This window comes from Plectrocnemia conspersa, unplaced genomic scaffold (assembly GCF_051122295.1).
Source record: "Plectrocnemia conspersa isolate PC_06_02 unplaced genomic scaffold, ASM5112229v1 ptg000012l, whole genome shotgun sequence".
NCBI lineage: Eukaryota > Metazoa > Arthropoda > Insecta > Trichoptera > Polycentropodidae > Plectrocnemia > Plectrocnemia conspersa.
The window spans coordinates 8,103,543-8,122,670 of NW_028277176.1; the positions used below are offsets into that span (position 1 = coordinate 8,103,543).

Below are 19,128 nucleotides of genomic sequence, written 5' to 3' on the forward strand. Positions count from 1 at the left end.
TTATTTTGTTTTGTGGACAGCTCTATCACTAGTGATTCGTTTTTTGAGCAGTTAGTCATAAATTGTATGATGCTGGACAATTACAAAATATACCGAAATGAAAATAAATCAATACAATATCATTAAAAAAAGGTTAGGTTGTTTGGTTCTACAGTGAAAGTCGGCGCGAGCGGTAGCGAGACGCCTCCCTTTTCCTATATATATTTGTAATTATTAATAAATAAAAACCATGGTATAAAATTAATTTTGTTTTGACTTTGCGCGGCTATGACGGCGCGGCTTAGTCGGCGCGGGATTGTCCTGCGCGGCTTGTCGGGGTGCCCTTTCAGGTCATTAGTATATAATTTATATTATGAGCTCCTAATTGCCGAATATAGTCATTGATACATAGAATAAAAAGCAAAGGACCCAAATTTGATCCATGTGGTAGTCCAGAAGGAGCAAAATTCTCCAGGAAATATTGATATTATACCAGGTTATTTTATTATTTTGTATTATAGATTATCCAGTATTCAATAAACTTCGAGAAAGCAACGATTACGCTTGATTAATTTCGATCATTAAATGGTATTGTAAGCTGACCTTCTTTATTTATTATAAGTTAAAGAAAGTATCTGAAAGTACCAGGTTAACATTGTAATTTATTAAATAACAATAAAGCACATGCGAGTAAAGTTATAAAAATCTAATAAAAAGTAGTTAGATTCTTATGCCACATATTTAGATTAAGATAAATCCGACACTGTATACCTGATTGGCGACTTGTCTTTCGGCTTCTCCTAACGGAAAAGTCTCTACAGAGGCACAAAGGACGTTCCTGACGGCAGATTCCAGCTGTGACATGACAGGTGATTTTAAGTTGTCTGAAATACCGAGATTCCTGCGCGTCTCTTGCGTCTTCTTGTCTTTTAAGCCCTGGCAAGCTCTAAAAGCCAACTTAAAAAACAGAAAAGAAGACAGTAGAAAACAAATATTATTAAACATAAAAAATATAAACATACAACTATAACAGAGAACAGTATTTTTCCTTTCAAATGATGCGCGTGTTGGAGCGGCGGTAGAGCATCTAAAGCGTCTAGTGTATCAACCCTGGATTTGTTGAAGAGCTGGCCATATTTAGTTACCAGCTCAGATCTGTAATTTATATTTATTCAAAAATTGAGGTAATATGTTTGTTAATATATATATATATTTACCTAGCAGGATCTGTCTCATTTCCTGATGATGCATCAGGGTCTGAATGATAACCATCACTGCAACAGGACAAAGCCGGTGGAGATGAAGGAGGAGCAGCTGTTGGTGGTAGTAATGCCAAAACTGCATTACAACCTCTCGAAAAGCTCATAAGAAGACCAGCAGCAGCTCTAAATTAAAACATGTAAATAAAATACCAAACACAAGATACAGTATACAAGTTGTTCAAAAATGCTCTGTGAGTTTCAAATAAGTCTTAAAGTGTCATAGAGAGTCGCGATCGCGTCCCTTATTCTCGCCCGTCGCGGCCAAGACGTCAGTGCTTGAAAACACTCCTCTTACATGAGCCACCCAGCTTCTCAACAAGCTCGCTGAATGATGTTTTCGGCGAGAGTTATAAGGAGCTGGGATGGTGCTCATATATTTAAGGTGTGCCCTATAACTGTTCATTTATTTTTATATCTATATTTGCATAATGACCATCGAAAAGTATTAAGAAAACTTCTCAAGTAATGATAATCAGATTTGTAATAAAAAATAAAAAATTAAACGAAGACTAAATTCACTTTGATACACATAATCATTGGGTTGCAGTTAGTTATACAAGATCTGTTAAAAAGCCATAATGGTTAATGAAATAGTGTTTTTAAGCAAAATACAAAGCAATTAATGCTAAAATAGGTGTATTAGTGAGCAGGTACAAAAATCTAAATTATTTCGATTGGTCAAAGAATCGTAAAAAAATATAGACGTTGATCTCTTCTCTTTTTTCTAATTGTATATAAGCTAAAACGCTGCTATAAAAATAACTTTAACTTGGACTGCCATTTCCATTCCGACTTGAAATATATGAGAGTTTAAAATCCATGAGTTTAACTTGATCGTTAGGATGACACCAAAAATATATATAAATAAATAATCGTACGTCATATTTTAACTGTTGTATCTTTAAAATAATTGGAAAAAAACGGTAATACAACTTTCCTTAAGGCACAGAGATTTAAAAACGATATAAATAAGCATTAAAATCTATTTTTTATGACATCAATATTTAAGGCTTAGATAATAATAATGTAAAAATCAAGAATATGTGACGTTTGTTATTAAAAAAACAAAAATAAAAGAGCAGCTTTTATTGCTGAAAAAATACTGAAATAAATCATATAATGGCAAATGAACTTGAGTTTATTAAAAAATTATCAGAATCTCAGCGCGCGCTGGGTATCGAAAATAAGAGTTGGTGTGAGTCTTCTATGATATTATAATCAAGAAACTCGTTTATTGGCTCATTAAAATGCACAGTACATATGTTCTAACGTTACTGATAGAATATTTCAACTCTTAGTGAACGGAAGGTAGAAAAATAATATTTATGCGAACAGGGGGACGACTGGACCCCAGATCTGTTATCTAATGAATACTAATCATTGACTACGGTCTTCTTTTTACCGTTCAGATCTTTTTAGGTTCAAAAATTAGGGCACTTATAATAATATTTTTAATCTTCATAAGCATCCTTAATGGTAATTTTCTTAATCATCTCCGTGTCACTTTAGGTATTGTCAAACGTAAATTTATGTTAAGAACTTCATATTTTTTGGGACGCACAACATTTAAACTACATTTTTTTGGTTTTTATGTACTTAAAGCAGCGTATCTTTAATATTTTGGTACATAAAGTATAACTTAAATAATAATATACATATAAAAGATATGGAAAATGGGTTACTAACGTCCCCTGAGAAGCTGGGTTTATGGCGATGCTTTACAAATATGTTATTCTGTAAAGTTATGAGACAGTACTTGTCGTAAATAACTATACACAGAGTTGCATTGATTAAAAAGCTAGTTCTTTACTATAAGTATACATTAAGCTAATGCTGATTCAGTAGTGAATCTAGGAATCTATTAATGTATATAATCATTACCTCCTAGAAGTCAACTATTTGACATAAATTGAACTTGACACAAATGAGAGACGACACTATAAGAATTGAACTTTTGTACTGGTTTAATTATTGTGCATGCGTTAAGTAAAAAAAATAATTGATTATGTTTATTCTGCTTCTTCACTTTCATCACGCTACAATGAACTAAGATAATGAGATTCTCGCCGCTTCTTGTTCCGCGTCCCCTTTGTTCTACGAGTTGTTCGACGATAATGCTTTTAGAAGTTAAGTATACGTAAAAAGATAACACAATAACAATATAAAAGAAGAGGAAAATGTAAGTAATTGTGACATGTGAAAATTTTGCGCGCATTCGCGAGCCGATGTGAAAGTGAAAACGGTTTTTCTCGCTGGAAAGTAAAGCTGTTTTTTTGTTGGTGTCATGTTTTGTTATTATTTTTTATTACAAAATTAATAATAGTTTCGATAAGGTCGTAAAGTGATTTAGTAGTATAGTAAATTATACGTATATATTACATAGGAGAATGAGACGTTTACTTTATTTTTAACACTTTCGTAATAACCTAATAATGTTCCATAATTATTATCGAAAAAATGGAAAAATTAAATTCGCAAGAACTACATTAAAATTTTTTAATAATGATTTTTTTAAAATAAGTATAACACTAAAATTATAAAAATTGAGATGTGTTTTTAAATACCATTTATAAGTTAGATCTAATTTAGTTAAATATTGCTATTTTTAGATTTTTCAGGAAGTATACATATTTTATTACTGGTTGGTTAAATATTATTTTAAAAATAAACTCTCTAGATTGCCTAATGTCGAAAGTGACTATATAAAATTAACAAACAATCGAGGAACAAATCATTGTTGATCTAGCTAGATCGTCATGTTCAATTAAACTCGATTGCAAAATTTTCTCTAGAGAGATCAATAATTCTTTTACTCTATCTATACAATGGTGTTGATTTTCCTCAGCTTGATTTATAAAAGAGAAAAAACTTGGCAATGATAAATGTTACTCATTGTTATTATTGTTCCAAATAATATAATAATACTAAAGAAGTAATATTTTCCCCAATCAATTACGAAAATTTTGATACGTTTCGAAAAAAAAAATACCATAGTTAATCCAATTTTAGCGATTTTCCCATAACACAACGAAGTATTCATATATGGATTAATTTATGCTGATTAAAGTCTATTATTTTTTGTGTTTTTTTTTTAGTTAATTTTATGATACAGATTAAATTTTAACGATGCACATTTAATGCTTCTCAAGGTTTTGCGTACTACGTAATGTTATAAAATAATTGCGATTTTATAACAACGCATTATTTTCATATGCAATTGCGATGGGAATGTTTTCGGCGTATGTGATGATATGATTGTATTGTTATTTTTTAATTATATATTTTTATACTTGTACAATAGTGATAAGTCACTCTGATAACTGGTGGCGCTTTTGACGATTAACCGGTATTACTTAAGATGATGTTTATACAGAATTGCACATTTGACGAGTTTCGCAAAATTGTGCTGTATTTATGTGAACCGTCTTAAAAGTTAACCGTGTAACTTTTAACCGCGAACTGTTTGTAAAATGCGTTCGATGTGCGAATTTGCAATTATTGCGTTATGGAAGTTGGGTAAAAATAATGAAAAGGCTTTGTGAACGATTGGTAATTTAACCCTTCTCAGGAACAGATGTTTTGTAACTATTTTTATACTGAACCCCCTTGAACTTTACAAATTTTGTCATAATTTAAACGGTTTAATTGTTGGCAATTCGTTTAAATGAGTACAATTTTTTTATATGTTAAAATCATATCCGAATACCTTTTATAAAAATATCATTTAACTGATAATGAACTTATATATTGCTCTAATTTGACTATGAAATTAAATTTAACAGTTTAAAAACGTTCATTTGCTGTTCAAACTAAACGAATTAAAATAGTTTTTGACTTGGTTAGGTTAGATTTGGTTTTGGTTTAATTTATTTGAAATATTGTAATATTTTATCGAACGGTATGATGTCATAATTCTATGATTCTCTTATCATGTGAAACATATACAACAAATACAGCTTTACTGATTCTGAGCAGTAAAATTGTAAATCAATTGAGTAAGTGAAATAATAATTATACTAGTGAAAATATAACTTTACTTATATCAAACTTTCACTGTATTGTAAATTCAAATTTAAATGTTTATAGTTCGTTAATGTTAGTCTAAATAATCTAATTTATATGTAAATTTACATGTAAAGTTTTTATATAAGGTTACATATTATTTTATAAAAAAAAATATTTTACATTTTAGTAGTGATAGTAGAAATATTGTAAGTAAACAATTTAGATACAACTATGATTGATTTGCAATCAGAGCACAATTCACATATAAATAAAAAAAATATAGGTGTTATAGTCTTTTTTATAATCGGTATGATTTAATTTCAATTATGTTATAGTTAATTATCGTTAGTCATTGAGTTGCATGTTTTTAATCTCCGTTTTCACACGGTATTTATGTTATTGCTTTATAAAAACTAAATACCCATGTAATATAGACAATATGTTCTATTAAATAATATTAACACACAATATATATAAAGTATTTTTGGACAGGCTATGAAAAAGAAAAGTTATTTATATGTACGTGAAATTATAATAGTTCAACTACTCTCAAATAATAATGGTTATTCTAAAAGATGTACAGAAAATTATAAGTAGTTAGTCCTTATATGTTAGTAGATGTTATAGCAAGAAGTAAATGCTTGGATTTATTTGGGGCATTATGGCCAATATGCTTGAACCAAACGCTCGTTTTTATATTGTAGGCGTCCGTGCGTTTTGGACGCGATAGGAGGCTGCTCTTATGAAAAATGTAAAAAAGATAAAATAAAGGATTTTAATAGTAAACTAAGTGTTTCGTTGGTCCTTCGAAGCCGCAGTAAGATGGCCTTTCTGTGAATATCAAGGTTGCACTCGAAAAATAAGAACGCAAACTTATTTTTGAAAAGATAAATAAAATAAATACTTTTATATTAATATTAAAAAATGCTTTCAATGATAATGAGTCAAGAATTAAATAAAAAAAAAATAGTGATAAATTAACCATGTTTTTTCAAAAAAAAGTTTTTTCAATACGGCTATAGACGCGATGACGATAACATTATATTTTCAAGATATGCAATAAAATGTGTTTGCAAAACCCATAATTGTTGCGTAGAAAATAGATCTGCAAAATCTAGTGAAATAGTATAAATTAACAGATTTGTGATCTGAGAATTTATTATAGTCAGAGCGGTCTTCTGCCTTCTCAAATATTAAGTGGAACAATAACAGAATTAATAGTGCCAACGCAAAAATAATGTGCATTGAAATTGTACCCCAATAAAAAACGGTCAGCCCCTGTTATCGTCATCAAACAGGTAGCTAGTACATTTGCAGAATTGTAATTGTTGCAAAATTCACACAATTTAACAAAATCCACATGTTTCAAAGATATATGTATAGACACAAGCGATTATTCTAAATAGTTTAACCCCGAATAATATACATTTATAAAATGATCTAAAAATAGTAGAATTTTGTTATAGAAGACTTTTATTTTGATACTAATTTTATTTCATCAGAATTTTAATTCGAAGCTTGACTTGGACTAGTACTCCCACTATACTTTAGATTTTAAATATGCAAGAATTCAAGCAGACTTTCGGAAGCCACTAGAATTAATCACTTTACCTTAAATATTTAAGGCATTTGTTTAGTACTTAGTGGTTTTAACCGCCTGCCAAACTTGTTATAATTTAGAGGTCATTTTAATGAATATTTCTAACAAACAAAAACACCCAAAGAGAGATATTGTGAGCAAACAATCGCATTGATAGTTTTAAGCATATTTTACAGAATATCTAGTGTTTGTTTTCGAAAATTATTTCTCTAGAAATTTCCTAGAAAAATATGTCGAATCGAGGATTTTCATTTCTTGATAAAATTGCTGAATTATCGTGTTTTTTTTAATAACAATTAAATTTGTATTAAAATTTTCATTTTGTCACAACACTGCATAGAAAAGAGTGAGTCCGTGCCAGATGCTAAAAATATTCATGCATTTTTGGAAGCTTTCAATAAAGGTCTGAAGTTTTTGAATGGTAAATAATTGTTTACAATGGCAAATAATTGTTTGGAAGTTTAGAAGTTTAGAAGTAATCTAAGAAGTACATAATAATCAAATAATAAGAAATCGTCTGCATGGAAATCGCAGATTACAAAAATGTATGGGGGATTTCTACAGAGTTACGCCATAAAATTTAACTGTTGCACAACTTTTTTTTTTTCAAATATGAATAATGCAGTAGCTCTTATTGACATTTTTATCTATGATTCGTGTATAAATACAAAAGCCTGAATTCCTTCGTAGTTCGATGCCAATAATAAATTACAGTTGATTGATCGTTCTTTTCTTTCGATTATTTTTGTCAATTTATAGCATATTAAATAAACTAATCCGTCGAAAAACTAATTTTTGTTTAGAAAGAATGCGCGTTAGATAACACACTCTACCCTGCGCATTATATTATGGTTCTTTTATGCTTTGGTTATCGATCGCCGAAGTTTTGAATGCGCAAACACATTTCGTATGTTCAAAAAACGATGCAATTGGCCTGCAAAATATTATCATCTGCGATTCGCTGGTGCTGTCTCGAACCAACACTATAGAATATGTGACACTTGGTCACAGACGCGGTGAGATATGAAGAAGACAGATGAGGAGAGATACCACGAAGCCACAACAGCAGAAATCACAGCCGAAAATAATTCAACTCGATACGCCAGAAAAGACTCTCTTACTTTTAAGACATGTGATTACAACTCCACCGCATCCACATTTATCTATGTATGAGGTTATTTATATAAATATGTTTATAAAATTAACTTTTGCAATGTTTATATAATAAACTGTTGTATTTATTTAGCTGCAAAGTCACACTAGATTTTGCGCTCGTATGTTTTGTCGTTATCAGAAAGTGACAACAATGGTTTCCCTTATAAAGATTACCTAGAATTTACACTCTTGCCTCGTTAGATGGAGGTACATTATATACGGAAGTGATCAATATAAACATGTTTAAGTTTATTTTCTCTCAATTATCCAAGCTTCGGTATAGAAACGTATGAAAGACTTGCCAACATCAAGATTCTCAGAGAAGAGAAATTGACAAAAGGATCAGATCTGCGCACTGCGCACGTCAGTTATCGATTTATCTTATGGCATAGCAAAGAAAGAAGCAAAAACCAAAGAAATAATGGAATGTTACTATATATAAATACAGGTTTTATATCAATTTATTTATTTGAATGGAGTAATAAAATGATTAATGACTAATTTTATCTAAATATAAAGCCTAATTTTATCTACGTGACAAAAAGTGATATTAACTTCTGAAATAACATACTTTATATTTATTTCTGAACCACCTTCACTTTCTAATTATTGTTAAAGTCAAGTGTCTATCAAATTATTTTTAAATAAATAAAGTTTGCATTGATGAACGACACATGGAGCATATGAGGCTAATGTTGTATAAGTAATTTATAGCTTTAATAAATTATATTATAATACAAGCTGCATTTCAGAATGACGTGTGGGCGGATGTAGAGAGTGAGAAAAAAGCGTGATAAAATTAATAGTCGAAATAGTACACATGATATGTATCATGGAGAGAGACGTAGTATGAGCGTACACCCAAATAATGGAAGGCGGAATTGGTGTCAATTGCTTCTTTGTCAGCTCTTCATAAATATTGCTGGTGATTAAAGTGAAAATAGCACCTGTCGCCAAAGTTGATCGCTGTGAGATCCGTTAGCTTGATCTTTCTCATTTGCAGGATTAATGGACGCTGACTTTCACATATTGCGAAACATTCGATTAAGTATTTTTTCGCTCTCAAAATGAGGATTATATTTAAAAATCTTACCTGTCGTCAACGTTATCCACAGTTGGGTCTAACCGCTTGATTTGTCCCACTTGGAGGAGGACTTCTTTGTCGTGCTGGACTCGAGCGCCCAGCTGTGACACCAGGGGTGCCAGCTGGGACAAAGCTGGCTTGTCTATCAAAGTCAACAGTGTCTTATTGTCGATCAATCTCTTTTGGATGTCGCCTCGGGTCGTTGCCAGGAGCCGCTGGTGCGAGGAAGACGCCGGATCTTGGTTCAAGGTCACGTTTGACTACGCAAAAAATTCATGAGAAATATTAAATTATGCTTTACTTAAAAAAGTTAATTGGATTCGAAAATCGCTATTAATTCTAAACGCATAACATATTTATATTTCATAAATCATAAAAAAAGATTTTATTAGATTACAGTGTTATATTAAAAAAGTCTTACCAATTCATCCAATTTATGTACAGCTGTTTTGTAAGTGTCTATGTGCGTTTGTAGTTCATTTTTCAGAGCCACATGCAAAGATATAAGCTCTCCACTACTATCGGCCGTCAATCCATGAGTTCCAAGACCTAAGTAATTTAATTATAAGGATAATAAAATAAACATAATAATATTAATTAATTTGAAATCAATACCTTGAACTGCTTTGTCTAGCTCCCTCCTTCTCGCCATCAATAAATCTCGAATTGGCGGATGCCAATGGGCAAGGGAATGAGCTAAGCCTCCGCATCTTTGCTTCAAACCGGAATCTTGTTGTCTGCTAAATAATCTGACGAGCCTCCAAGCGACTAATTCTGGTTGAACGTCTGGACGAGGAATTACTTCTACGGTGGATAACCTTTGAAACAAATGAAAATATAATTATTATAATATTTAAAAAAAAATATGTCAGTATTCAAATAGATTTAAATATCTGTGGTCAGTCTAATAACCATTTGGTATTATATATAAAAAAAACTAAGAAAGTATCTTTGACAATATTTATTCTGTGATTAATTTATAATACTGCTATATATGTATATTACATATATTTTGATATAAATAAAAATTGATATACATATTAATTAAATAACTGGAAGTAAATTAACCGCGATCGATTTATTTAACTGATTAGTGGCGACCACACAATTAGGTTCACATGCAAAAAAGGACAATTGTCTCATTGTTAATGACTGTGACCAAAAACGTTCATCCATTAACAATGAGACAAATATCATGACACGAGAGGGATTTCTTTTGACCACACAACACGAGTCGTTAAAAGAATCCCTTTGTGACAAAATGGACCCAATAAATCACCACATTGCGAACTCTTTTCGAAGAATTCGAAAGTCTGGACAAGCAAAAAACTCGCTTTCGAAGATGCACATCCGATTTCTCGAGTTCTACGAAGCGACTGCAGCGATTGGCTAGAAGATCGATGCACGAACCCTTAAAGGATATAAGCCCGGACTCCAATGAGGAGAGGGCAGACAGTCTGAGGCAAGAGACGGGCCTCTGTCCGTCTCTTGCCTCAGCGACGCAGACAGTCGGAGATAGCAGAAAGAGAGAGACGATCCACCCAGCGAGAGAGAGAAGATCTACCAGCAGCCATCCGGAGGAACCGACAGACCAGAAGATCACTCCTGTAACTCCCGAATTACCAGCCGCACTAAGAGTCACACTCGCCGTACGCAGCCACAAGAGCCCGGAGCATAATCTACGGCCATCACCACCTGCTCCACTTTCACAAATATAACTTAATAAAAAAGTCCATCTAGATTCATTGGCCGCGAGGTCAACCACCCCTAGGGCTACCCCTAAAGATTGAAATAAAATCGTTGCGTCATGAAACAACAAATATAAAAACGTAACACACCTATTTTCGAAATAAGCGTTATACAATAATAAGAGGTGGGACTATTTAACATTTTGTTTTATTTAACTAACGAATTCTACGAATTTTGGTCATAGTAGATACAGCCTATAATTTTTTTTATTTAGAAATGCTTATTGAAGGCGCAAAAGTATTTTTGTTGTTGAGAAAAAGCGTCTCATTGTCTCGCATTTCAAAACTAAATAAAGGCGCATTAAGAACCGTAGATTTTGGAGCGGTACTAGTCATTCAGTTATATTGAGACAAAAAACGACTACCTGTGTTGCTGAAGTATACAAATTGTTTCTATCTATCAATTTTTATAATATTCAGATAATTGAAAATCTGGCAAATAATTGAATATTCGATTGAGAACCCTAATTATTGGCTATATGTCTATTCTAAGCACACACCGCAAGCACAATTTTTTATGACTGAAATATTACTTTCCAAATCAATATATGTCATTTTGCAGCTGGAGGCGGTTTTAATAACGTATTTTATAAAATAAAAATTTGAGTCTGCTGCTGTGGCTCGAACCCGTGGCCTCTGGATTACCTTTAGGACTACGTTTCTACCTTAATAAGAGGATAAAAAAATCTCTTTACTATTGTACATTTACATTAGAAATTAATAACATATTTTTTGGTTGCAGGATATGCATTAATTAAAAATATTTTAATATAATAATTTTATACCATCAATAATATAGACATTCATTTTTATTTTTATTGAAATAATAATGTCTCATCTCTATGGTAAATTATCGGAGCAATATATATAGTAATAGTTGATTCATATTTTTTTTAATAATAATAATTATAAAAGGTTAAAGAAAATCTGAGTATAATTTATAAATCTTAATAAGGTCGTAACGACATTTCTAAGAAATTCTTTTAGTCATAATGATGATTGCGATGATGTCATAATGTCATTCAGAGCTCAACATAATTTTGGTCAGATATAAAAAATACGCATTATACACTGATTATTCAATGTATAAACGAGAGGTAATGTATAAAATGTGCGACTTTTCATGTTTTTCACAGCTTCATGATCGTGCATGACCTTAAAGTGTGTATTATAAGCATCATATGTGGCTTTTCAACATATCTGACCCACATGCCGGCAGTAATGATTCAAAGGTAAATTATTCGGTTAAAACGAAGGAGCAAAAGAAGTTAACGCGAACGTCACGCGATACGTTCGTTTGAGCGTGAATTCCGAAGAAAAACTCGTCGAACTAATAATTAAGATATATTTGAAGAATTTCGATACTTTAGATTGCTTGATAATATTTTTAGAAATTTCATCACGTAAAAAATTGCCGATCTGGATTTAACTGCGCGAGTTCAAAGTTAACGGTGAACCAGATGTGATGCGATCGACGATATGGTATCTATTCGTGAAAAAAACAGCATCTATTCAAAAACCGGATTTTTGACCATGTGTTTGTCTTAATGGAAATTATTTTATTTTTTGTGTATTTTCGAGTGTTAGAAAGTATATTGAAAAGTGAAATGATTTGATTAAAGATTATTTATGATGTTCCGTATGGACGTGAAATATTGACATTACTTTCTATGCTTTGGGAAAAAGCTAAGAGAAAACTTTCATCGGATGACATTAAAAATATTACGCAAACTATATATTACAGCAAAATAGTATAATTAAGTATACGAGTTGTCATGTGTTATTAAATATAGTTTTAAATGCACAGAGAATAAATAAAATTACGATGGGAACTCTGTGTTATGCTACACATGGTTAAATTTATTTACTTCCTTTTGTGGCTCATTTCATTACTGTTGCCAGTGTTACCTAAACTGTATTTATATATACTATATATATATTTTATTTTTATCTTATGCATATTTTATTTTAGGTATGATTTTTAAAAGTGCTTAACAATATAAAACTTAATACTAATTATTTATTTTGTATATCTTGTTATAGAAACATGAATTTGATATATGGGATTAATATAAATGTTATTTATACATATGCAGAAATGTGTCTTTAATCAAACTATATTCCAAATAAATCTTTTACATTTTTGTAAAAAAAAACGTTACTTTAAATACAGACCTGTATAAAAAAATATATCTAATCGAGATAAGGAGAAGCAGTCAACCATAGAACAGTATTATTTTTTTATTTTCTGTTTATGATAAAAAATTTGATTTTTATTTAAAGAATAAATAAAAAACAGGATAAATAAAATGTATATTGATTTACTAGTCGTAGAAATATAATTGAAAGTTTGGAATGGTAGCATGTTCGAGAAATATGAAAAAATATAAATGATGTATTTTTAATGAGATAGATGTAACTAAAATATTTAATAAGAAATAAAGATTTAAGAATAAATAGGTATAAGAAAATAGGTATGACTAAAGGGAAATTGTAATATTCTGAGGTGTAAAGTTATATAAAAATATTTCTAGGATATTCTTTAAAATAATTTAAAATCCAAGTCATAATATTTGTTATTAGTGATATATTTTATATAAATGTTTTTTTTTTATTTATCCACACTTTATAATTAGATATAAATTAATTTAAATTAATAAATTAAATTCCAGATTAATTAAAATATTTTGTGGATTTTAATTAGATACACTGTTTAGATTACAGATAACTATTGCTATTAAATTAACTATTGCAATTTTCACACAAGTCAAGAATCAAAAATATGTTTTCACGTTGTTTTTTTTATAAGATAAATTTCAAAATTGGCAATGAGACCTCTGGAGAACGGCGATTCTTCACAATGGAATTTCATCAAGTTCACACCTTTGAAATCTGCGGGCGCAACGAACTCTCGCCAACCATTAACCCGTTAACTGTTAACGCCCGCCATTGTAGAGGCGAATTTCCGAAAGACTTGCTACCATTTTTCTGCAATTAGACGGACTCTGAACGGACGTTGCGGTCAAATATTTTTTATTTTGCATCGCAACAAAAAATAAAAACCGAGGTCGTTTTTAACGAATGAGGAAATTATGCACAATTAATTTTTAAGAATTTTCCTGAGATTATCTTAAATTCAGCAACTAAATGATAATTTTCTATATTTAAAACATGAGCTTAAAAAATCATTTCCTACCACATGAACTTTGTTAAGAAATAATAACCGAGGTTATTTTTGACATAAACATCGAGTCATTCCATTGTCAAATTACAAAGTTTTCAATAATCATGATCGTGAATGTCGTAGGTGTTGTCGATTGTTGAATTGTTGAATGTGTCGCCTACAGAGAGCTTTCAATGGTTTTTTGGTTTCCCACGGCAGTTTGGAAGCGAGAGTTAAGTATAAGTCTATAGGATTAGCAAAGGCAAAATCTTGATGTAATTTCATAAGAAGAGACGCTGTTGTGCGGTTGTTATTATATTGTATTATACTCGCATGTGAGAATTTCGCAGAGAGATTGAGTGATTATCTCTCAAGATCAGTTATATCCATACACATATGGAGGTATTTCGTGTTATTATTGAAACGGTTAATGCATTCCAATTCGTTTGATTGATTCATCGTGAGACGTCATAATATTTTTTTGTGTTTGTATAGAAAATGTGAAATTAATGACGGTTTATTTGTATATTGTATTAAATTAAGCTATTATGATATCAAATACGACATGCCACATATATTTTCGAGTGAGATGCGAAACTTATTGGTCATTAAATATTTATCTAACAACATAAAAATATATTCTGGCATAAATTTAGACAAATCGGCATTTTATGTTAACTAATATTTATGTTTAAGAATAAAACTTACTTTAAATATAAGCTATTGTAGATGACAACCAGTGACAACATAAAAAAATCAAATAGAAAACGCTGGTTTCTGATAAGCGGTTTTTATTTGTCTGTGTTTAATTTTAAAAATCTTGGACTTTGGAGGTTTTTTTTTGCAAATAACTAACCGTTTTATTATAATAAGTAATACTTCTTATTGATCATATGACCTTTTAAGAAGTCGTATTGGATATATACCATTATAATCCAAGAAAACAGCTAAGAGAACCTTGACTTTTGATCGAACTTGCTGTGCTTTTTTTGACCTTGACTCTTTTAAGGCGCATTCATTGAACTCTTTTCGATGTCATAACCATACACTTATAATTTATCAACTGATATTAAGCATTTAAGCACGTATGGTGTGCTATCGATTTCATTCAACTATTGTTTAGCTATTTTTGTTAAAAAATGAACGGTTCTAGAACAGGTTTGTTAAAATTGCTTCACATGAATCATACAGGATTTTTTTTAATGGTGATTTAACGACAACAAAACATATTGTCATTATTCATTTATATGCTCATTCTTGGTTGCTATATAAAGCCATCCATCTTTCTTGTCATATTAGACACTTTCACAGCCCTCTTGAAAACGTTTGCATTCATAAACGCTTAGTTTGTATTTAACGACATTTAATAACATTTTCAATAGTTCATTGCATTTCATTCAATTTTGAATATAAATTCATTTTCGAGTCATTTTTAAATAAATAAATCACAGGGCACAACAAAACGCGTAATCGATTTTTGGATGTAAAACACAAAATATGACTGGTAATTTAGATACAGTCAGTGATACTAACAAGAGGAACAATTGCAAAAAATGCCAAACTGCTTTAGATGCTAAAAACCACATATTAATAGTATCAGATCTTCGGATAAATGTACTTAAAATAGCAGCAAATCCATTGATTTTTTTTTTCTTATCTTTATCTTTTTTATTTCACTTAAAAAGGACAAGGTTTTGTCGCGTTCAACAATTGAAAATTTGAGAGATTAACTTCTATTAATAATATTATTAACATACTATTAATCATAAAAAAGCTGGTTGGACTTGTGCAAAAGCGTTTTAACCGTTTAAGAAAATGTTTTTAAGAAGAGATAAATCGTGCATTCAGGTTTATCATTAAAGCGACCGTTTCTGACCTGTCTTAGCAGCTATCGGCGCATTAAAAAAACTCGCCACCCTTCTGTAATTGGTAGCTACACCGATAAAGGGGCGAAAAATAAACACTATCATGTATTCCTTTAGTGCACCATGTCTGAGAACTTCACCTCAGACAGTTCATCCAAGGACCACCTATCATAGATTTTTCTGACACTACATTTGAACATCCATATCGGAATTCAAGGCATCATATTTTAAAGAGCGCTCCAACTTCAACTGAAAGGACAGATAAGCGAAGATCGCAGAAGCAGCCGCTTCTCTCTTCGGATCTATTGGTTCAGAACTAGAGCGAACCACTTTTAAGGCGCCTTTAGCCTACGGATGCACTTATAAACTTCATGTCCCAAAAAAACGCGTGGAAAAATAAAAGTTTAACAGAAAATGATTTTTATCACAATTCGTATATAAAATAAAATATAAGTCTAATATTGAAAATTTAGGAATTGCTTATTTAAAAGAACTCGATTAAAAGCAATCAGTAACAATGATTATTATTAATAAATATTGCCAGTTAAATTAGTTGTTATCAAAACAATGTTGTACTAAATTAAAAAATAATAAAAAGTAGTTAAAGCCGATTTTTTTATATACTGATTTTAATGCTATTAAATGCAATTGCTTTCTTATCAGGCTACTTTTACATGTGCCACTAGTTTTTATTTACAGCAAATTTTTACACCTACTTAAAACATTTAAGAACAGAAAATATGTTTTTTTATCATTTAAATAAAATCGTGTTCTTTAAAAATGTCATTGCCAATGATTCCAATATTTCTGTAGATCTTGAAGTATCGTACATTTTTTTATGGCAAAATAGCAAACTATTAGTACCATTTTTTACAAAATTTTAGATTTAACTGTTAGTTTTTGCAGCTTTTACAGATATTTTTTGTGAATTTGATATGAAGATGCTGCCATAAAATAATAATTCAATTCGATTTGTTAAATTTTAAAGTAAGTAAATACAACTAAATACATAATGAAAAATTATTCATCTATAGATTTCGAATAGAATATCTGACTCATGGTCTTTTGCAATTGGGTAATAAAATGACTAATGTTATAAATCTAAACCTTAAATTGCACAACTCATGTATTACGTAGAAACGGCTTACGTGGACATTAAGGCATAACATTGACCGTAAAATTCCCATCACGGAATATAATGGTTAATTTCCGCAGGTAATAAATATTTTTTTACATACTTTCATTACGACTCTAATACCCGAGAGTGAATTGTATCTACCGATTTTATCTAAATATTAAATATAAAATATAGCATCGGTAGCCCAACTGGGATAATCTCTGTTGAAAATTTAATTTAACCGACATGTAATTCCATGAGCTGCAGTTAGATAAATATAATCTGTGATATTGAATCTGATGATTTATTAAGTGAGCCAAGAGCATATTAAACAAAGCCGCTGGATTAAATATTTGTTGAAACGGTAAATGAACGATCAATTAATATACTATTTTATTGGTAGGCGGACCGTTACTCGAAATAAGATTATATTTGATATATTTTTCAATACGTAGAATGCTACAAATATTGGGTCAAATCTACGGTATAAATTATATCATATGCATAAGAATCATTTATATGTTAATATTATAAGTACAACAACAAGATTTTCGCCACATAATTTATTTGTAAAATTATTGAACATGTTTTTTAGATATTGAAAAAATCGATTCTATAATAATAGGATCTTTAAAATATGCATTATAAATGCTTTGTAGAAGCTAATTAGATTTAGTAAAAACACACATTTTAATTTGTGCATATTAACTTGTAATAAAATAAGTCATAGAACAGTTATTTTTTCACAGGATTGTATAGAAATAATCGATTTATTTAATTGTTGTTATTACAGTTTGCGTGTCAGTGAAGCAAATATAAGAAAGATTATATTACGATACGAGATACAATACACAACACATTCACACAATTTTAATATAATTCAGTTATTATATATATTAAAGTAACGGTTGAATCTGAATATGTGTCGCTTAATACAATATTTTCATATTACAGTGCTAATTGGAATACATATAACAGTAACCTTTTAATTTTTGACGGTCCAACGGTTAAAAATCTAAGTTCGAAGTTCATTATTTAACTGTATTCGAATAACGGAGCTGCAATTAAAACTGCGAATGTTAGAATGGCAAATTTGCGGATTTTCGTTTCAGATAATAAATTACAGGGTCGATGGGCAAAAACGTCGGATCACCATCAATTTTGCATAGTTTTAGACGCTGTAATAGGTGTCTTTAGGTACTCATTGATAAATGGATTTCAATCAGTAATGCTCGAGGAGCCTCAAGTAAATAACGGACTTTATGTCAGACAAATCAATTATATTATTTCTATACAGTTAGATTTTTTTTTTAATATACAAATTGATGTACAATTTAACATCTTGAACTCAAGTATACTTAAATGTGATTTGAAGTGAAACATAAATATATTGCTTCTCTTTGAATGTTAATATCATATTTCACTCTTTTTAATAAGCCGACAATATACTTAGTATTGATATAATTCATATATATTTTTAATTAAATTGTTAAACTTGAACTTCTTAAGATTCAAGTGGTTAATTAAATATTGTGTTAGTTGTGCAAATAATTTTATTAATTTGCAGAATATAATCGAAAATTATTTTAATGAACTTTTGTGTTGAATTTTAAGTCGAGCTTTTACGGAATGTGGTCAATTCGACCAGAATGACCAGTTAAAAGTTTAATATTAAGTACGAACACTTGACCTAGAATTCAAAAGAAATATTTTTAAAGGTTCAAGTACGTAAAATATATTTGTATGTATACAATAACATATTATGTTGAGTGATGGGCGAGCATTTCGAGGACTTAAGCACGTCAAGGTCTATAAGATAAGACTTTATAAATTAGGTTTTTAACACAACACTAAGGCGTAAAATTGCGCAAATCCGTCGTGTGGATGTATTTTTTTGTTATATGTGTTTATGATATATTTTTTTCTGGGCCATGGATGATCCGGTGGCCTTTTGAACATCCGCGTGATTTTAACTTTTTTACATTCAATTTCGGTACTTGTTCCGCAGAGGAATTCGTAATTTTTAAAGCAACTCGTCAACTCTGGTGTTGCATTACGAAAGAGCATTAAATCAATTCGACTCACGACTCGGGCGTTGATCATCAATGGGAAATGATTTTTTCCTCAATCGGAAATACCGTATAAAAAAA

The 19,128-nt window shown here is 30.4% G+C and overlaps 1 protein-coding gene across 1 annotated transcript in view; it reads right to left on the reverse strand.

Annotated features, from left to right (window-relative positions):
* LOC148228114 (uncharacterized) overlaps positions 1 to 19,128 on the reverse strand; it is a 30,420-nt gene that overhangs the window by 1,623 nt on the left and 9,669 nt on the right. The window contains exons 3-8 of the mRNA XM_088199106.1: positions 9,701 to 9,903; positions 9,507 to 9,634; positions 9,095 to 9,345; positions 1,197 to 1,364; positions 1,002 to 1,134; positions 751 to 936 (exon numbers count right to left, since the gene is read on the reverse strand). Of these exons, the coding sequence (XP_088055232.1) occupies positions 751 to 936; positions 1,002 to 1,134; positions 1,197 to 1,364; positions 9,095 to 9,345; positions 9,507 to 9,634; positions 9,701 to 9,903 (1,069 nt within the window). The remainder of the gene's footprint in view (positions 1 to 750; positions 937 to 1,001; positions 1,135 to 1,196; positions 1,365 to 9,094; positions 9,346 to 9,506; positions 9,635 to 9,700; positions 9,904 to 19,128) is intronic.